General features: G+C 40.5%; 1 protein-coding gene and 2 long non-coding RNA genes across 4 annotated transcripts in view; 1 reads left to right on the top strand and 2 right to left on the bottom strand.

The window, feature by feature from the left end:
* LOC311439164 overlaps positions 1-3,020 on the bottom strand; it is a 5,315-nt gene extending 2,295 nt beyond the window's left edge. Inside the window, exons 1-2 of the long non-coding RNA XR_014694566.1 lie at positions 2,784-3,020; positions 2,184-2,285 (exon numbers count right to left, since the gene is read on the bottom strand). This is a non-coding gene — a long non-coding RNA (uncharacterized lncRNA). The remainder of the gene's footprint in view (positions 1-2,183; positions 2,286-2,783) is intronic.
* An 11,197-nt stretch (positions 3,021-14,217) lies between these two features.
* Positions 14,218-14,860, bottom strand: LOC311438966. The gene is made up of 2 exons (XR_014694474.1): positions 14,659-14,860; positions 14,218-14,527 (listed from the first exon to the last, which is right to left on the bottom strand). It is a non-coding gene; the product is annotated as an uncharacterized lncRNA (long non-coding RNA).
* A 331-nt stretch (positions 14,861-15,191) lies between these two features.
* CCDC93 (CCC complex scaffolding subunit CCDC93) overlaps positions 15,192-19,850 on the top strand; it is a 39,211-nt gene continuing 34,552 nt past the window's right edge. For both annotated transcript variants that reach the window (XR_014694561.1, XM_084524538.1), the window contains exons 1-3: positions 15,192-15,346; positions 16,297-16,410; positions 18,143-18,237. Coding sequence is in view for 1 of the 2 variants with exons in the window: in XM_084524538.1 (XP_084380664.1) it covers positions 15,305-15,346; positions 16,297-16,410; positions 18,143-18,237 (251 nt within the window). In the remaining variant the exon portion in view is untranslated. The remainder of the gene's footprint in view (positions 15,347-16,296; positions 16,411-18,142; positions 18,238-19,850) is intronic.

Genomic DNA, 19,850 nt, shown 5'->3' with positions numbered 1-19,850 from the left:
CAGCACATGGTAAAAAGAGGCTTTCCAAAGATCTATTGTAAATTGTGCAGATTTGGTTCAGTTGGGAAAAGATTATGAAGTGCTGAACATCAGTCTTTGCTAATTAAATGTTTTTGGTGAGCTGTGAAAATATTGTGAATGGATCACAGTGAACAGGAAAGTGGAAAAAGGCAGCCTGCTTAAAATGTCTCTCTTGCAGCTGGAACAGCAATGAAAAAGCTTTTGAAGTATAAGAAACCCAAAAAAGAGGAAGGCAAATGAGTAAAAGTAGGCCCCATTACCCCTCGCAAGACTTATGGATCATATCAAGTAGACCTATGATATTTTTTATCTGCCTTGTGTTTACATAGTGTAAAGTGGGATATTACCCACTTAATCTGACTTCCTCTAGTCCTTTAGAAAATTGTCCTTAAGCAGTGCAGGTAACTCCATTTTATTTTTGCAACCGATATTATTCATCCTAACTAAAAATGTTGCTGTTAAGTTCTATGTATGGACCATTGATAAAAAATTAAAATAACGTTTAATGTGTGGATAATTTTTTTTTCCCAGCTGAACACTTACTGCTCTGCACATGAAATAGATATACTGGCCATTTTCAACCCTTTTTTTTTTTTTTTTTTAATTTTACTTTTTCCTATTAAAAAATAAATGAAATTATTGGTATCCTTACCAATCACTGACTTTAATATTTGTTGGCCAATTACAAATGTGATATATTCTATAGCTTTTTTCCTAAGCCACAAACTGAATAATAGCATCATGCTCCACTGCAACTGAAGTGATCTCAGCCTTTACATTAGGAGAAAATCAGAATGGTATGACTGCAGTTCATTACTGAAATAGGTAACTGATGAACTGAAAAGACAAAGGGCATTGTTAAATGAAATGTCATTATTAGAGCTGCTCATGTTTAACAAATGTACTGTAAGTTAATTCAGTGGTGTTTTCTCCAAAGTTCTCTGGAGGAGGTTCACCATTCATGCTTATGTTCTTTACATGTTCAACATATTTTTATTTTCCTCAAGGAAACAATGCTAACTAAGCCTTAAATAAACACCAGTTAAACTGTTAGAAAAAAAAAAAATGTTTCATCAACTTTTATCTCCACCAAGGTTTACCTCCAGAGTTCACCAAGTGATATCTGAAAGACAAGACTTTTAAAATGTTTTTAAATGTTTATTGATATCTTGTTTGAATAAATGCCCTGTTTTCCTTGAAATGAACTGTAAGGTAAATTCTGAGTTTCATGAGAAAAAGGTTTAGCCTTTAGGCTCCAATACAGCCAATATGACTATGCAACAAAGCACTTTGGCACGTGTTTAATGTCAGGACCTGAAGTATCTGTTTTAATATGTTGCTGAATTGGGGCTTTAAAACAAAAGCAGAATCTTGGACCTCATATTTTAAGAGCTGTGTAAAACTGGTGTTCTGATATTAAAGAAAAAACATATCATACTTTCAGCATCTGTGGGAAACTGTTTGCATTGCCCCAGAGGTGATAAAAATAATTTATGGACCTCAGTATTTTTCACAACAAGGAAATGACCTCAGCTTTGGCAATCTGAGGTAGTTAGTGAAGCTTTTCTGCTACATTTATGGATATACTTGAGCTACATATTCTTTGACCTGTATTTTAGATTTATTGGCAGATACATAAGTCACAGTAAATAACCTAAAAAGCAATTGATGCTCCGTGCGTTTTGTGCATGGACTGATTGACAGATTAAGAATGCTGCTGCTTCGCAAGTGATTGAAACATGTGCCCTTGCTTGCTATAAATTTGTCTACTGGGGTGTTATGCACATTTTTTTAACAAAAATTCTAACATAACTGGAAGATTAAAAGCATATTCAGACTATGGTATGTGTAAATATGAGCTTGAAAAGAAAATATGTAGTTATGCATGCTACTATGATAAGGGCAATCAAACTGAGCAGCCCTGAAGCGCTCTCTTCTCCAAGCAGTCCCACTGGCTTGATTCCTTTCCTAGGAACAGGGCTACGGAGTCTAGCTCTGTGTTACAGAGCATTCATGGCCCAAAAGAGGGGCACAAGAAGGGATCCTCTCCTGCTACCATGGTGTTTATGTTCAGCTCAGCAATGTCAATAGCTGAGGACTTCAGACAAAACTTGTTAATGTCTCAAACAGGTTTTGAAATGAAGATCTAGGCCTTGACTGACCTGTCTTCCTTGAGCATCTTGCGTAACTGTAGAGGGCTGTGTAATCCCCGTGGTGTGTGATGGAGGCAGAGTCGTGTTGGGTTTCCCTAGATGGATCAAGCACTGAGCAGTAAGGGAGATAAATATCACATAGGATGGTTTAGCATCTTCTTGACAAGCACAAACCCTGCAAGCATGGTCTTTCATGATACCACTATGGAACTAACACATTAAAGGCATTAAGTAGACATCCCTAGTATCTGTTCATCCTTTTTTCACTTTAGGCAAGGAATTTAAAAGTTGCAGTCAAACATCTCTCCTGACATCTCCATCGTTTGCCTGCTGGAAGCTGGAAAACAAACATCCCCTTCCACCATCCTTCTGCCAGAAGTGAGATTAATTGAAAGTGTGAAGCTGGGCTGAAAAAGTTTTTATCTTAATCATTTTGTTGTTGGGGTTTTAAACCAAGTTATTATTAAACCTTTCATGCAGCTTTTGTGTGATGAAAAAAAAAAATAAATTATAAAAGTTGTAAAGCAGCCCATGGTGATATATCCTCATTCTCTCAAATGTAGCACAAGATACTAAATAAATGATAATAAAGAATAAAAGTTTACTCACTTGCAATTGAGCTTCATCCTCATCTGTGCAGATATACAGAGATTTTAATTACAGATTTAAGAAAGGGAAGATAGCAGAGACTGTATGTTCTACTGTTTCTCTGACAAAAAACATCACAAACATAATAAATATGACTTGGATTACGAACAGTAATGAATGAATGAACATTTTCTGCTACCTCGATGTACCTAAGGCATCCCACGGGTGATCTGTGCACTGGAAATGAACCTTGCAGGCTGTGAATATGCACGGAGCTCTCAGCTCTCTGCAGCAACACAAGCCTGCAGGAAAAGCACAGGGGGCTCGGTCACTGCCACCCATTTGTTGAACTTCGCTGCCATCTGCTGGTGCACTGGGGAACCTGTCCCAGGGCCGGGAAATGGCCGAGGTGGTGCCACATCACCTCCAAGGCTCCAGTGCCCTGCAAAGACAAGAGGAAAGTATTTTCCCATAAGGTTTATGACCCATGGGACACCAGGCTACTGCTACCGCTCTCGGGAGGTCTTCTGACAGACCAGGAGATGCTGTGTGTGCCCACCGAAGTCTTAAAATGGGCAGTGAATATTAAATCAAAACCAATCCTGGTACAGACTGCTGTGTGATGCTATCCTCTGCACGCTTGTACCCCACCCAGGGCAGCTTTTCACCCCAGCCACGTCTTGTCAAGGCTCCAGCAACACCAGGCTAAATAAAGGCATCGCTCCCTCTGCTCACTTCCTCTTCTGCATCTTCCTCTCACGAGGGGAAACCTTCCTCAGGGTCCTTTTCCAGCACTATTGCCCTGTCTGCCCTCAAACAGATCCTGAAAATCCCATCTTTTCCAACTAAAAAGAACCTAAGAAGACCTTGAAAAGCAACCAGTAACTCCAATATCTCTCACTGTGTGCAATGGAAACATGGCCAATTTTTTAGGCAGAGAGGACCAGCCCAGATGGATCATCAACTCATGTCATTCAGTGTGTCAAGTAGTTCCTTCCAGTCCAATTATCACCTGATGCTGGCATTTGGGCTGTATTTAAAAAAACAGAAGTATCCTCAGGGCTAATTGGGTGCATTCAGAAAAATAAATAAATAAATACATAAATAAATAAACAGGACTGTATACAAAGACTGTGAATTCATACAGTAGAGTTGTATTATGGAAAACGTGAAGAGTACCAAATATTTTATCACTGCTGAGTGCAGTTGGAGATAGGAGGTCTGTAAAAGCAAATGACAATTCTTTGGTTTGATTCAGTACAAAGCAACAGAAATCTTTACTTTGACCTCAGCAGGCTTTGCATGAGACTGTCAGTAAAACTGCTGTGCAAGCTAAAGAGATTCTTGAAGATTAACCTAAATATAGGTTTAGATAGTTAATCTGATGGTCTTGAAAGTTAAATGATGATATTACATTTACTACAAATAGCTTAGTTTTCTTCTGCAGTGTCAGGGATATGCTCTTGTCAGAAGCAGGTTACTACTCTAGTATTAACTCTTTCCCCATGGCAACACCTCCAACTCCTTGCTTTTCTGATTTTTTTTTTTAATTACTATAAAGCTTGATAATCAATACAGCTGCAGAAACAGCAAAATACAGTCTATCTCCCCTTATGCCTTAGCAATAAAATTGCAGTTCCATCCCGATCCCAGAATATCAGCTGCTATCAGAGTTAAGTTATGAACTACAAGGCATTAAAAAATGTAGCTCGATTTTCAGATACTCTGTTAAGTGCAGAGCTGGCAGTTAGAAAAATCATATTTTGCCTTATAAATTTGGTGAATTTGATAGGGAATTCAGTGGAAAAGCATCAGAACAGAACACCAGCACACCAGACTTGCATGAGAGTTCTCCAGTGCTGGGTTGCCTGCTAGCACCAGTGAGTATTCTGGTGGACAGACTCAGGTCCCCATCCCTTCTTAAACAGCTCTGGATGAGGCATGGAACAAAATAGTCATCTTCCACCTCTTAAATAAAAGTTAATTGAAAAATTTTATAAAGAATGTGGTCTAGAGCTGAACATGGTCAAAGGCTACAGAGATTCTTTCTTTCTTATTTCTCCATAAAGTGTTTGAAATAATAGTTCTGACTCCAACCCTTTCACAACTCATTTATTCTTCTTTTTGGTTTCTCCTACGTGAACAGTCAGGCTTTGGCACAGCCACCCAGCATATATACAGGCAGCCCTTCCCTCTTCCAGAAGCTCTTCAGAACTGTCCTAATGTTGGAAATTCTGCCTCTGCTGGCAAATCCATGGCTTATCACTGGCATTTCTGACATTGCACAGCATGGACAGCCCATTTGCCGTTTTATTTTGGAACCCCATTTCACTTCTTACTAAAAGCAGACTTGTTTTTTCTCTCTTACAGCTCAGCACAGACCTGTTTTCTGTGAGCATCTCAACACCTTGACCCTCACTAAGAACAGCTGCAACTTTTCTCCTGCTTGTGCTGACTTCTCCACCTCTCGCTGCTCTACAGCACGCTGCCTCACGTCATATACACCTCCAGAAATAGAGGCAGGCGAGTCTTGATGTGACATTCCGATACAGCATATGCAGCTCATTTCAGCCTACTTTCTAAATCAAAAAAAATACAGGTTATTTTCTGCTATACAAATAGAGACTTTGTATAGACAGCTATGGAAGAGAATGACAAAAAAGAAAATGCATTGCCAGATTTCTCGTTAAATCTGCAGTAGAAAGGGAGCTGGGAGAGAACCTAGGCAGAAGAGATGAAGACAGAAGTGTCCTTAAGCTCAGTAGAACAATATAACAAATTTAAAATTTTAACAAATTTTACAAAATTTTTAACAAAAGAACAAATTAAGCTGGTCACTTCTGCTCCATGCTGACTGTGCTGAACTGCTGGCTTGCAGCAAGGCTCAGTGCTGCCTGCTCAGCTTCCCACCAGGCCCAGGCTTCCCACAGTGAAAGGAAATAATTCCTGCTGGATCCATCTGCAGGAATGTGTGGCTTCTTAGGATGGGATTCTACTTTGTAAAAGGTCTGAAAAACAGCAGCATCGTGTCTCTGCAGTTACAGTAGTACTAGCCAGGGGTACGGTGCAAAAGGAGCATGACTAAGCTCTGCGAGCAGTTCCAAGAGACAGAAAGCTGGAAGAGGTGATTATATTCCTACACAGAGGCTGATTTAGGAGATAAGCGCTAGTTGCACATCTACTTCTTATACTAAGCAAAAGTAGCACAGATCCCAAGTAAGAGGGCAGCAGTAATGGGAAGCAGAGCTTGCTGGAGGCAGCTTTTAATGCTTGCTTTGTGAATGAGCCATGTTTTGAATTGCCATTTGGACCAGACTAGACTGGACAGCCTCCAACATAGCCCAACTGTTAGTGTGTCTGTAGGAATGTTTTTCCGAGTTGCAAAGTCACGGAAGTTACAAGGCATCCCCTTCCATCTGTTTCTAGGAGTAGTCACTGATAAGAGGGCATGCTTTGGAGATGCACAGTATAACTCCAAACATATTACCTCCAGCTTTTCAAACTCTCAAGAAAATGAACTGATGGAGACAGCAGAGAAATTGCTAGGAGAATTCTACAACAAAAAGACCTCATTAGTTCTGAAGTACAAAAAATAAAAATATATTTTTTAAAAAATCTAACACATTCACTGGAGTCAATCAAACTGCTGCTTATGAGTTGACTGGTAAGAAAAATGCTAACAATCTTAGAGGTAAATCTTTGTCCTAAGTGGCCCTGCTTAAAAGATGTGAGGCTGTGTAATAAGGCATTGCCAGTTCTCCCTATTTTTGTTATGGGCTCTGCAATATTCAGTGTTTGTCTAAAGCCCAGCTCCTGGAATCAAGAGATTAAGTGAAAAGTCTCTGTTTTAATTTAGAAACAAACAAGAAAGGTTTTCTTCATTTTGTCATTGATAGAAAAAGAAAAAAAAAAAAAAAAAAAGCTGTCCAAGGGCTCAAAAGCCAAAAAGCAGACAGAAAAGCCTTCATATTGATATATAATTTAGATATATTAAATCACCTGATTAAAGTCAATTACGTTATTTATGAGATTGAATTTAAGTCAATTACATTATTTATGGAGATTGAATTTTTAATGTTCATTGTTTAGTAACACTGACTATGCCATATCCACGAGGCATCAGGCTTCTTTATTAAACCACCCATCCTTTAATCAGCAGCAAAACAGCTTCAGAGAGATCCACCCTCAAGCCAGCTGATTCCTTTCTGATATCACTGGTGAAGGAAAAATAGCAGGTAGCACCGATAGCAGCTGCTACCTGTATGCCTGTGACTAGGCAGGAGAGAATATGCAGCATGCATCCACAGCTGTTTCCAAATCGACTTGCCACATGACTTGTGCATTAGATGCACAGCACGATGGCAATGCAGCCCTGTGGCATGTAGAAAAGGAAATAACCTCATGTGGGAGTTTGCAGAGCTGTTGAAGAGGGATCTTCCCCTTCTGGCATGTGACCGTTGGTGTGACTGAATCACAAATGTCTGAGCTAAAAGGAAGAGCTTCTGCTGAAGCTGACCCTCAGCTGCAAGCAGTGCGTGCCTTTCTGGCTGCAGTACGCACGTGGTCTTGCCATTAGGTGGGACTGTGAATGAGCATAGGCTGCTTACTCTCTCTGCATGAGACAGCTTCTTCCAGGCTTCAGAGGCAGCTGAATGTAAGAACTGTCAATGGAACCCTACTAGGTGGGTTTTTAACGACTGAGCTAGAACCTGGGTCTTCTGGGCTCGGCACTCTCTTGCTTTTTATATTTGAATTTTGTCCTCTATGAATTGGCAGCTAAGGCTTTTGGAGCTGTAATGTTTTTCTTCCCCACCCTTTTGGAAACGGACCTGATCTCTAACTTATTTTTTAATAAAATGACTTTTCCCCAACTCATCAACTGCTTCAACCTTCTTCAGTATTCCTCCCTGCACAAAACAGTAGGTTTACCAATTGGGTGTCTCTGCCGCAGCCTGATCGACACCGAAACAAGGTTGATATTTTTAGGAGTCATCACAGGCTGGAGATTCATCATCCCACTGATGTGAGTGGTGGGAGGAAGCAAGGCGTATCACTTCTCTTTCAGGATAACCGCCATATGCTATACACAGACTTCCTCAGACATGCGGCACAGTTTTATGCCAGGTGACATTCTGATGATAATCCTTACGCTTTGGAGAGGATAATGCTTTACTATCTTATTAAGCGAGCGATTAGATTAATATTATGTGGATCAGGATTATGTGATATATTAAAAAATAACTTGGTAATTATGTGAGCATGACTTTTTCATGAATTATATGCTTAGCACTCCTGCGTAACAGTTAAGAATTTCCATGGTTTCCACATTCTTGACCTTTATCTAATTTTTGGCAAGACTCCCTGATCTTTAGGGGTTTTGTAAAGCTTTTGAAGTATGAGAGTTAGGCTGCACAAACCAAAGCCTTATAAAACCAGTTCTTTGCAGACTAGAATTCCAGAAAATGTTTTCTAAACTTAGCATAATTACTAATTGCTTTTATTGATTTCTAACTAAATTCACTTTAATTTCACCTTGGACTTAAAGGAAATGGGGGTGGTCATCATTGTGAAAAAGAATCTATTTAGGAAAAAAAAAATAATAATAATTTCTTAACTTCCAGGTTCAGTTTGTGCTGAAATTAGCTATCACTTGCAAATAACAGTCAGGTTACGATCCATGCTTTTCCCCTACCTCTGAATATTTAGAATGCCAAAAGTTAATTCATTTTTCATAATAATCACTTCTGTGGAAACAGAAAATCTTTGTAAAGACAGTTAAGCCAAGCTTCTTGAATACTGAAGGAAAAAAAAAAATGCTTGGATCACACAGAAAATCCTTGAAATGTCTGGTGCAATAAAACTTGGTACCACATTTCATGGGGCCTGTAAAATCTGCTCCAAAGCCACCTAAAAAATGGCTCAGAACAACTCAGAGAACACTTGATTTAAATGATGAGAACTTCTTGTGATTTAATGGACAGAAGAGATACGGTCACCATCAGCTTAGATTTTTTTTAGCATGCTCCATCTTGTACTCCTTATGCATAATTGAATAATGTATTAAAGCATATTAAACTAGTGAGACAGGCTTTCCAAAGTACAAGCTTTAACCGAACACTACAAATATTTCCTAATAGCAGAAGAACATGGTGTTGTGCCTGGTGTCACCAGATGGTGCTCTTCCACCATTTGTCAAATTGTTTGCCTTCGCGTAAGGGAGTTTTGACTCTTAAAAATGTGTTGTTCTAAAGTCAGTTTTGGATTGTGCCAGAATCTGCTTGGAAGTAGTTTGAAGACGGGGGCAATGGAGTGAAGGCAGCCAAGTTTTCATTTAGGGCTCAGTTGCTGTCTCCAAAAAGACATTGCTCTGTGGGACTGCTTCATTTCAGAATGCATACATGTACAAGTTAATCAACTTACATCTACCCAGATGCTAAATAGCTCATTTCTTTTGCAGGGAAGCTGTGTTGTAATGTAGCTTACATATGGCGCTGGATATCTTAAAGGTGTGCTATTAGTGTCACAATGAGCTAATAGTATCAGAAGAAGATGGAGGATTTGTTAACGTTTTTGATCTGTTTTTCTCACCAGAAAAGGCTGTTTTAGACGTCAATAAATTGAAATAATTCTCAAATTGTAGTTCACATCAACGGAAAAGTTCTATTTATTTGAATAAAGCAGGAATCAGGTAAGAAGTGGGACTGTCTTGTTTGGCACCTCAGAAGCCTTTTCGCTCAGCCTTCAGCCTGTTTTCATTTTTGCTTAACTCTGTTCAAGGCTGCACTTCAAGTGTTTGCCTTGCATCTCTACTTTCCTGTCTTTTCTACTGCTACACCACTGATAATTTCTCTTGTTTGTCTTACTACTTCTCTCTTTTCAATTGTCTTTCACAAAAACTGACATGGAAAAAGAAAAGCTGGAGAAACTCCTCCACCTTACGCAGTCTTTCTCTTGGCACATATGTTCACCTGTGAGGTCTGCTACTGTTCCAGATCATCTGGCTGCACAGGAGAACTTAATTGCTCATTTTTATAACTATTTTAAGGGTAGGATGTGCCATACTATCATGACACATAGAAGGTGAAGTCTAGATCCATATATTTTGCCTTAAAAAAAAAAAAAAAAAAAAAAAAAAGGGTGAAAATACACAACTCTGCCCCTTTGTAAAGATTTGTTGAAGATAGTCAGTGATCCAACAAACTGTATTCTTTTGTTCTTTGAACACCAAAAACATCTTAAAGCTTGGTTCTGTTTGGAAAAGTTTCACCTTTTAAAAGCATAATATAAGTTCTGCTTTTTGTTTTTCAACAATTACAAATCAGATTTGCTCAGTCTAAATATAAAAATGAAAGAAAACATTTCTCCCCAGTGCTAGCTTCACAGACACAGCTGTGATCTGACTGAAATTTAATATCCTGGCCCAAATCGAGGGCTGCGTGACGCGCTTACAGTGCAGTTGTTCTCATTTGCTTTGTACCTTCTCAGGTAAGGACTCCATGACTCAGACTTAATGAGCTGTTCGGTGGATAATACATGAGTCAGAAAAAACCCACTGCATTCTCCCCTAGATGCATTTCTCCCAACAGTAACAGCTACAGACGTCCTGAGACTTTCAAAAGAGATGCGTAACAGCATTATCCTGAACAAGCTTCACTACAGATAATTGCTCCGTGTTGGTCCACGCTGTGCCTCTCCTTGCCTGGACTTTGCAATGCGTACCCGTGTAGAACCAGAGCTGTCCCTGTGGTACCCGTCCTCCCCATGAGACAGAAAAGCCCCTGTGCCATCACAACTCTGGAGAGCAAGGCAGAAGGGAAGATGAAAGATGTAAACCGAGTGATTTGTTGCTTTTCAGTGCAGCTTTTCTGCCTGCCTGCATGTGTTCTGGGCTTCTAGCAGGAATGTCCACGAATCTCCCTCATTAACTCCAATTTCTTCTTGGCAGCTCCTACTCCACTGTCAAAAATGTCCTGGATGAGAACTGCAATGATTGTTTGAAGGATGTTGTATTGACAGTTTTTAGATCCTTAATATAAATAATGCCAGACTAATTAACATTAGAGGAAAGAGATTATTAGGGCCAGAAGAGGCTTCTGAATACATTTCTCTCCCTTGCACCACTATGAAAACTACGCCCCTATGTACCAGTTATGAAAACTACTTTTGGTTTCCACGAGGATGTGGTCCATGGAAGGGGACTCCTTGGTAGCCTGATATTCAAGGTGGGCCCAGTAGGCACTCTGAAAAGGGAGTTTCTTATCAAGTTTCTCTAAAATCAAAGAACCCAAAATGACTAGTTGTTCAAATATTCTGACCGTAGTCTTTGAGTGATGTGACTGAAATCATGATACTGCAAAAGAGGATTCTGGTAAAACCTTTCCTATTAATCAGATCTTCATACTATCATCTCACTCTCTAGCCAGACCACTATGAGAGAGGTTTCACAGATGAAACTGTAGAGAGCATCAGCCACATGTTTTGCCAACTGTAGCCTACATAGTACTTGAATGAGTGCTTTTTTTTATTATTATTATTACCAATAATAATAATTCTTACATTTTTATTATTATTTTTTTCTTACCAAGAACATCAAGATTTTCACCATTGGACTGTCTTGACCTCTACAAATTTCACAGGACATAAAATTTTTCCTGCTCCACCTACTTAGAAACCAAACTGTTGCATGGCCCTTTCCTAACTATTATCAACAAAAAGGTGACTGCGAACAGGAGCTTCTTCCATTTTCTCATCCATTACTTTCATCTCTCTTTTTTTTTTTTTTTGCATATATTTTCCTTGGATTTGCTTGGGATAAACGAAGAGCTTAGTAACTGAGCTAAAATATTCATGCTAATATTGCCAATCTTAATGAAAGAGTATTAAAAATGACACACATCATTTTCAAGAAAATTTTCTTGCTGTCTCTCTGTATGTTTTAAACTATTAAATGCTGGGAATAGGAATTATTCAGAGGAGAGACTGAATAGGATCTTGGTTAAACTGCGCCTTCTAAATGTCACCAATGGATGCAAGGGTAGGCATGTTTAAAACATCACTATTTAATGTCAGCTGTGATTGCTGAAAGGGCACTATACTTTACAAAACATATCAGCCTGTCTGATGGGATGCAATGGTCTGCTGCAGCTTCTAACGCAATGGCTACTGTAACAGGTCTGTGATTTTTTCATTTCACAGTGCACAGCATCTCACTGCCACAGATGATAATTGGGAATTTGCAATTGCCTACTGAATGGCCCCTCATGCCTATTACACTCAAGCAATAGATGAAGGGGGACTGAACAACTACAAGGAGTTGGGCTACAACCAAGACAACAAAGAAGACAGTAAATGCATATAGGGGAAGATACTGCTGCTGTGCCTGGCAGTCTTGCTAATTCCAGAAATCTAGATTAAAGCTTTCATCGCAGGAATCATTTCACTGAGGATCAGGATGAAGGTCATTGGTGTGCTGGAGCTGCCAGGCACCAACATGGGCTGCAAACAGAGCTCATCCAAGAACTGAGCCACAGAAAACAGGGCAAAAAATTGATACTGGTGTCAGAAGGCTTGGGTTCAGTCCCCCACAGTTGCCTTCAGCTTCTCCTGAAATTAGGTACACAACTGAGCAGATGCAATCATGACATTATTGAGGTCCATAGTCCAGGGAGATGACTTGGATTTTACTCCAAGATATGTCCATGACAGTTTATTTATGTCATATATAAAAGAACATTGTAGCCCATCCAAAGGACCCTATACCAAAGGACCATTATGCAGGGAGTTATACTTATTTTATTGTATTTTATCTATCATGCAGAACTTACAAAAAAAAAAAAAAAAAAGTCTTATCATAGAGACCATTGGAAAATTACCTAAGCCTATCTGATTATTTATCTAACTTCACCTGCCTAAAGATGAGTGGAGCCCTTGCTATTGCTGTCATTACTCTACCTCATCTTTTAATTCTTGCTATGACAAAAAGAAAGTATGTGCTGAAAGATACAGTGAAACCTGACTGCTACATTCAGACTTGGTGACCAAGTCTGTTGCTGCCAGAAATCCAGGCTGAACAGCAAAATAAAGTTTGTGGTTATAAAAAGTGAGGAAACTCTTTAGTTCAGCTTTATGGGGTCAAGATGAATGAAACTGAAAAATCAAGACAGTATTGTTCAAAGCAGCTGCACCAAGAGCCAGAATGTGGCTGACCTTCACAGATCAAAAAAGAGCAGGGAAGGGGAAAACTACGACTAGAACTGAACCTCCTACATATTTGCAAGTACAAAATCTAGATATCTGAGGGAAGGGAGGTTTTCCTTTTTACACTGTATCCCTCTTGGGACTTTTTTAAAACCTAATTGGTATTTAGAAGATTGATTATCTGAATGTCATAGGGGACAATGACTCTGAATAATCAGGTGGATTTGCATCACAATTAGGTATCAGAAAGCAAAGCTTCTGTAGACTATTTTATTGAGTTTCAAGTAATCAAAGTTGAGTTGTAATGACAATAGAGATGCATTTTGTATTTTCATGCCTAGCCATGTATCAGGCGTAGGAAAATTTCAGCCTCCACTGCAAAGAGGAAAAATATTTCCAGTCCTCATGATCACATAAACAAAGAGCAAATTAAAAGAAGTATATCACTTTAATCAGCTTTGTGATGTTGGGTATCAATGCATGAGTTTTAAAGTCTATAGGACTTTGTCAGCCATCTGCCTCCTTCTCTTTACTGTGCTTCAAAAAGCCAGCAAAACAGTAAGTTTTCCAGAGTAGGTTTTATCCCTCCCTTCTCTGATATGCAGTTAGTACTTAAGCCTCTAGTTCATGCTGTCTTCTGCTTTTTATTTATCCTTTCCCTTTAACACTCTTCTTTGGAAAGGAATTTTGTGACAGTATCATGGCTCAAAAATCTTGTTTCTAAGTTGATGCTTCTTTTCAGTAGTTGTACTACAATCTCTGTAGGCCAATGCCTTGAAAGGTCCCATCCATCCCAAACACTGCTTCCATTCAACTCTTCTTCTTGTCCCTCTGCTTTGTCTCAATCTTTCTCTCCATGACAAACAAATTAGAGCCTTCCAGTTCTCTCTGAGTAGAAAGCAGACAAAAAGCAGAAAGCATGTATTGCTCTGGTGAGCATGTTAGCCTCTGGGGCTGCAAAACAGTTTTCTGCAACTCTAATTAAGACATGGCCTGTGGTTATACCAGGATGCAGGCTGAGCCAGTCTGGCATATTTTTGCTTTTATTATTATTGTTTTGATCACTCTGTCACAGAAGCAGTCAGTACGGACTTGCTTGTGTATGCTCTGCTGCCCTCCAACGGATGGAAAAGATGCTCTCGCATGGCTTTTCTTGTTCCTTCACCTCCCTGAGATGTCTCTAGTTGCAGCCTAATACAGAATTTATTTCTGATAATGGTCTGTGTATGGCAAAGAGCCTAGAAACTCAACTCCAGGGTAAATTTGAAGAGAGATCGCCATCAGGTATTTCTGAGGCCATATTCAACAAGAGAAGCTACCCTGCCTCCAAGCTGTGGACTAGTTTACTTCTGGGCTGTTATCACCCTGCAAATCCTTGTGTATGCACCTAACTTTACTCATGAGTCCAAAGTGCAGGCTGGGTGTTAGGAATTGGTGTCTGACAGCAGCTTTCCAGCTCCTGGCCCTGCCAATACTCTCGGTGCCACTGCTGGGCGACGGGACGCCTGGTTTGGGCAGATCTAGTGCTTGTAGATCCACTTGTGAGCTTCTTATTTCATCCACTGGACCTGCAAAGGGAATATACCAGAGGAATATGTATTCCACAGGAATATCCAGCAGCCAAGGTGGTCCGAACCCACGCATGGGCCCCAGATGAGCCCCATGCTCTGTGGACAGTCGCTGCAGGGGCAGCACCAACCTAAGAAGAGTTCCTGAGGAGGAAGACCCATCCGCAGGCCAGAAAATATTTATTTATAACAGCCCGCCGCGGCTGACCACCACCAGGCTACAAATGAGGGGTGGAACCGCCTAGCAGGGCACGAGGCGTCTCTCAGATCACACCTCTCAGCAAGCTGCCAGACCGCCTCCTTTCAAAAATAAGAATTAAGGGGGAAATACAAACTAAATAATTAAATAAAAAAAAAAAGAATAAACTCGATTCAAACAGCGGTGCCAGGGACGTGAGGCGATTACCTCAGCCCGCCGCGGGCACGGGGGCACCCGGGGGCGCCCCCAGGGGCGCTGCGGGCGGGGGGGGGTTCGGGGGCGGGGCGGCGCCGCGGCGGTTGCGCTCCGAGCGGTCACATGAGGCGCCGGGGAGCCGCGTAGCCCCCGCCCTCTTTCCCCCACATTCCCCCCCCCTCTCCTCCCCTCGGCCGCGAATGGCACGGCCCGGATGCGCTTGCACGCAAGGAGGGTGCGGGCGAACCATTGAGCGGGGGCGGGGGGACCCGGCAGCTGCCGGCTGGGAACACCCCGTGCTCTCGGGCGTTTGAGGGGAGGGGTGGGGGGGGAGGAGGAGGAGAGTGGACGTGACAGGCGGAGCGGTCGGACACCGGAGGGCCATGGTCGGCCCCCGGGGACAGGAGAGCCAGGGCCCCCAGCAGGTACCGTAGCAGCTCCCTTCCAGCCCTTGCCCCGCCGCTGTGAGGCCGGCACCGGCCGCGGGTGGGCCCGGCCCCGCGCCCTCCCTGCCCCTGACCCCATGAGGGGGTCCCGGGGGGGGTGTGGGGGTGCCGGGCTGCGCCCTGTGGGGGGCTTGGCAGGCGTTAACGGGCTCCGGGGAAGGGCGAAGCGGCCCCCCTTGGGGTTATTTTTCCCCTTTTCGTTTCCCTCAGAGGGTAAATGGGGGGGCTGTGAGGTGGGAGCCCCCTCAGGACTGTTGGCCAGCGCTGGCCTTGGGCTGAGAGCTTGGGTGCGCTGCGCCTGTGGTAAGGCACGAATATTCTGGTAGCTGGGGGGATTCATCCTATGCCACGGCAAAAAGGCACTTCACGAGAGTGTGCTGGTAAAGCTGCAGGGCATTGGAACTATCCAGGCTACTCATCTAGGAAAAAAAAAAATAAACCCCCGAAATCTAATTTAGTTTTTGTTACCGCCTTCCTTTGAGTTTGCTTAAAAATGCATTAATTGAAAGGTGGAAATCCACAAAAAAAAATATCTACCTGTTTTTGTAAAAATATTACAGAAGTGCTGATGTGACTGTACTGTTTTGTGAACCCCGAAATTGAAAGAGATGTGCAAAACAGAGAATAAATGAACGGTCGTATGGCCACAGGAGCAAAAACTATCAAGTCTGAGGCAAGCTGTGGACCTGGAGTTTGAACAGCAAAAGCAGATTAAAGTATTTAAATGTGTGGAGAAAAAAAGAAAAGTGATATTTAATCCATGTAGAAATGCGTTACGTATTTAATGTTTTTCAGTTTAATGATGGAATTGTTAATGGAAGTCTACTTTTTCCCTGATACATCTCCCATGTTAGGATAAAGCCTGGGAAACATTCACTGGAAAAAGGGAAGAGAAATACTGAATAAGTGTTGCATTGTTCATTTGTCAGGTTGAAACAAGAGAAGATGAGGAACAAAACATCAAGTTGACTGAAATTTTGGAACTGTTGGTGGCTGCTGGGTATTTCCGAGCAAGAATCAAAGGGTTATCACCCTTTGACAAGGTAAGACCAATGCAGTAGTTTTTAAAAATCTTTTTTTTTTTTTTTTTTTTTTAAGTATACATGGGTTATTTTTTTCCAAGTCAGTTTAACAATTCTAGTTGATTTTTTTTATTTTTATTTTTTTTTAAAGACACTTGCAATGCAAGAGGCTTTTCTATGTAAATGATCCTGCAAATGAGCCCCTTTGAGACAGGTCTCCTCTGTCTTGTAAAACATTTTTATGCAGCAAGGCCTGTTTTAAGAGAGACAATTGCAAGAGCAAACAAATTGCTGATGTGCTTTTTGATGTATATTATGGCTTAAGTTGGAGTCGTATACAGGGAACTTTGCTCCTCTCTGAATTGCATTTAAAATTGCGAAAAAATATTTGGAGATAGCATAATGCTTTTTAAAAAGAAGTATTTGTTAATTAGAAATGAAGAAGGATTTGGCTTGAGAGGCTTTGTGAAAGAATGGAATAGCTCACTTAGTGAGGTTATTCTGGGGCTGTTTTATGTGTCTTTAGAATGTCACGTATGCCAACCTTTCATTGTCCTAGACAGGAAGTATGTGATACCAACAGGGAGCAGAGTTCAGGCTGAAAAGAGACTTCTGAATTGTTCTAGTGCTGACTCTGTGAGAAATTCCTGAACCAAGGTTTGACCACGTAGAACTATGGCACAGTCTTTAAATGGACACTTCTGTTTTCTGCTCTTCCTTCCAAAGTAGCACAGCCCTGCTTTGCAATACAATTTTAGTTTCCACATCCTGCGTGGGGTTACTGACCTTGGCTGTTAAGGAGACTGTGCACACAGACATAAAGTAGTTTCAAGGAGACTGCCTTAGGATGGGATGTTGTTGCACTTATGTCTAGAAGTGGATGCATCAGGTTTATACTTGCCTAAATATAATTGCAAAGTTACCATTTCATGACAATGCTCAACCTTTACAAAAATGTGTGTTGCTATTGAAAAGGAGCTGGCTGCTAATATAAAAAGGATACTGGTTAACTGTTTTAGACTGGAATGTGAGAGGCCTATAGGGTATTGCGAGGTTTTCTAATACCCAAATTTGGTGTGTGACATGAAGTTATTCCACATTTAATCCCTTCTTTATGATCGTTGTCTTTGCATACATTTAGGTTATCTTGCATATGTTTTTGTAAGGTTGTCATTAAATGTTCAAGTAGTTTAGATAATTGATGACATGGCTCAGGAGCTTAAATATGCTTAAGGATCTCTATAGGAACAGGGTCTGAGACAGATTTCTGTAGAGTTAGAGATCTCCATTACCATGTTTACACCATGCCTAGCAGTTGGTGTTTCAAATGTCAGCAAGCAAAGAATAACAGTAACAATAGTACTGTTAAATATATGAATGCAGAAATTATGATCCTTTATAAAATTTTGATGTGGTCAGTTTTTAAAAGATTACCATGTACTGCTACCTTGTATTACATGTGTACATAAATATTTGTCCCATAACTATTTTAAAACTAATATCTAAGGCTAATAGAGTAACTTAGAGCATCACTGATTGTTCTGGCTTTTTTCCACTCCTCTTGTACATGGATATCAGAAGTAGAATGCATATATCAACTTCTATCTACATGAATTTCAGGCTCTGCATAAGGGTACTGAGGATGGAGAACTTCAGAAGCTGTAGTTCTAAAATGAATAAAGTCTTTAAGATATGTTTGTTTTTACCTCTTCAGATTACGGTGGAACTAACCATGCCGTTGTTCCTTTGGTAGGTTGTAGGTGGCATGACGTGGTGTATCACTACTTGCAACTTTGATATCGACGTTGATTTATTGTTTCAGGAAAACTCTACTATTGGTCAAAAAATGTAAGTTGTTGAAATGACAAAAGTGGTATTTCTGTCTTCCTTAGATAAGGAGAATGGAAGGGGGAGAATTACCTGATATTTACCTGTTTATAACAAAGTCAGTGTTTCCTGCTTTTCGAGATCATCCATTTTTGAAAGTCTGTGGGTTTCTGGATTGCTTAGACTGTAGTTCTGTGAGCTGCAAAACCCAGAAGGAAGCTTATTCCAAAAAAGACAGTTACTCCCTCTGCAATGCCATGTCTGTGCATCCCTACTAAGCAGTGAAAGCATTTATGTGGCTGCACGACAAACTGGATTGGGAACTGATCCAGCTTAAAACCTACCAAAAAAAAGGAAAATAGTTGTAACGTGAATCAGTTCCTGGCTCCGGTTCTCTGTGCAGCTGCACAGATGCTTGTGCTGGCACAAGAGGATGATGCAGAGGCCAAAACAAAGGGCAGAGAGAGACCACGCTGCTGGAAACTGGGGAATGCAACATTAGAAGACCTTCCTTGAGTTCTCTGTGTCTGCTGTGTTGCTGTGTAAATAACCTTTGGTTCTTCTTTCTGGTTTTGGGTTGGAATCAGAGGCATCAGCAAATGGAATCTAAATTGCTACCAAAACAGTTACCTGCTGTGATGTTGACCTGATGAGACCATTTTGGTTTTATGTCATTTCTTGTGCATGGAACTTAACTGTAAGCCAACCAATTCCTGTATTAGGGAAGGCTGTAAAAATCACTTATGCTGAGAATGGGGATAATTCTAAACTACATTATTTTTTTGTTTCTGTGATGAGCCATAATTAAAGCTTGCAGGAAGTAAGAATAGACTGTCAAATTACAGTTGCATGAAGAGACTTATTTCCTCAACATATTTGGAAAGAACATCTTCCTGTGCTGTTTTCTCAAAAGTCATTTAGCATTGGCAAGGCTTTAACACATTTAAAAATAACGATTTGTTGCTTTTCCATTAAATTTAGAAATACTCAAATCATCATAGCTAACTACATAAAGCATTGGTAAATATACAAAATTAAATTTAGATTGAATGAAGATGGGGGTAGTGTGGTTTTGGTTTTAACTGCCAAGAAAATGTTTCTTATCTTTAAGAACAGCTGAATAGGAAATAATTAAGTTGTTCTGAAAATGTTTTTTTATCTTTCCAGCTGACTGTATGTAAAACTGGTGAAACAAAAAACAGTCTCATCCCCCAGAACAGCAAAAATGATTTATTTATATTCAAAGTCACACAAGCATAGTCAATTCCTATAGTCTGTAATGTTTAACTGAATGATGTGTCAGTGCTTCTGTGATCTCAAGATAAGGAAAACTTAAGTTGTGTTTTTTCAGTATTGTTCTGAAAATATTTTGATAGTGTGTTACTACTTAATTGCTGTGTCAACTATTAGATATGTTGAAATAAGCATGGAAATAAATTAGGAGATTTTGCATCTGTTGGATTAAGTAACTTTTAACTACGTTTGCTGAGCATTTAATTACACTGCTGAGAGACAGTGCTGTTTCTGTGTAGTAGAATATTAGTGTGGCGCTGTAGTGGAAACTGTCTTAGAAGCGTTCTGTCAGATTTTCACGTCTCTTAGCAAGTATAAATTTTCAGGCTCCATTCCCAGGC

The sequence above is a fragment of the Aythya ferina genome, assembly GCF_964211825.1.
Source record: "Aythya ferina genome assembly, chromosome: 6".
In the NCBI taxonomy this organism is placed as follows: Eukaryota; Metazoa; Chordata; class Aves; order Anseriformes; family Anatidae; genus Aythya; species Aythya ferina.
The sequence above is the reverse complement of the archived record's forward strand: the minus strand, read 5'-3'. Positions and strand labels throughout refer to the sequence as shown.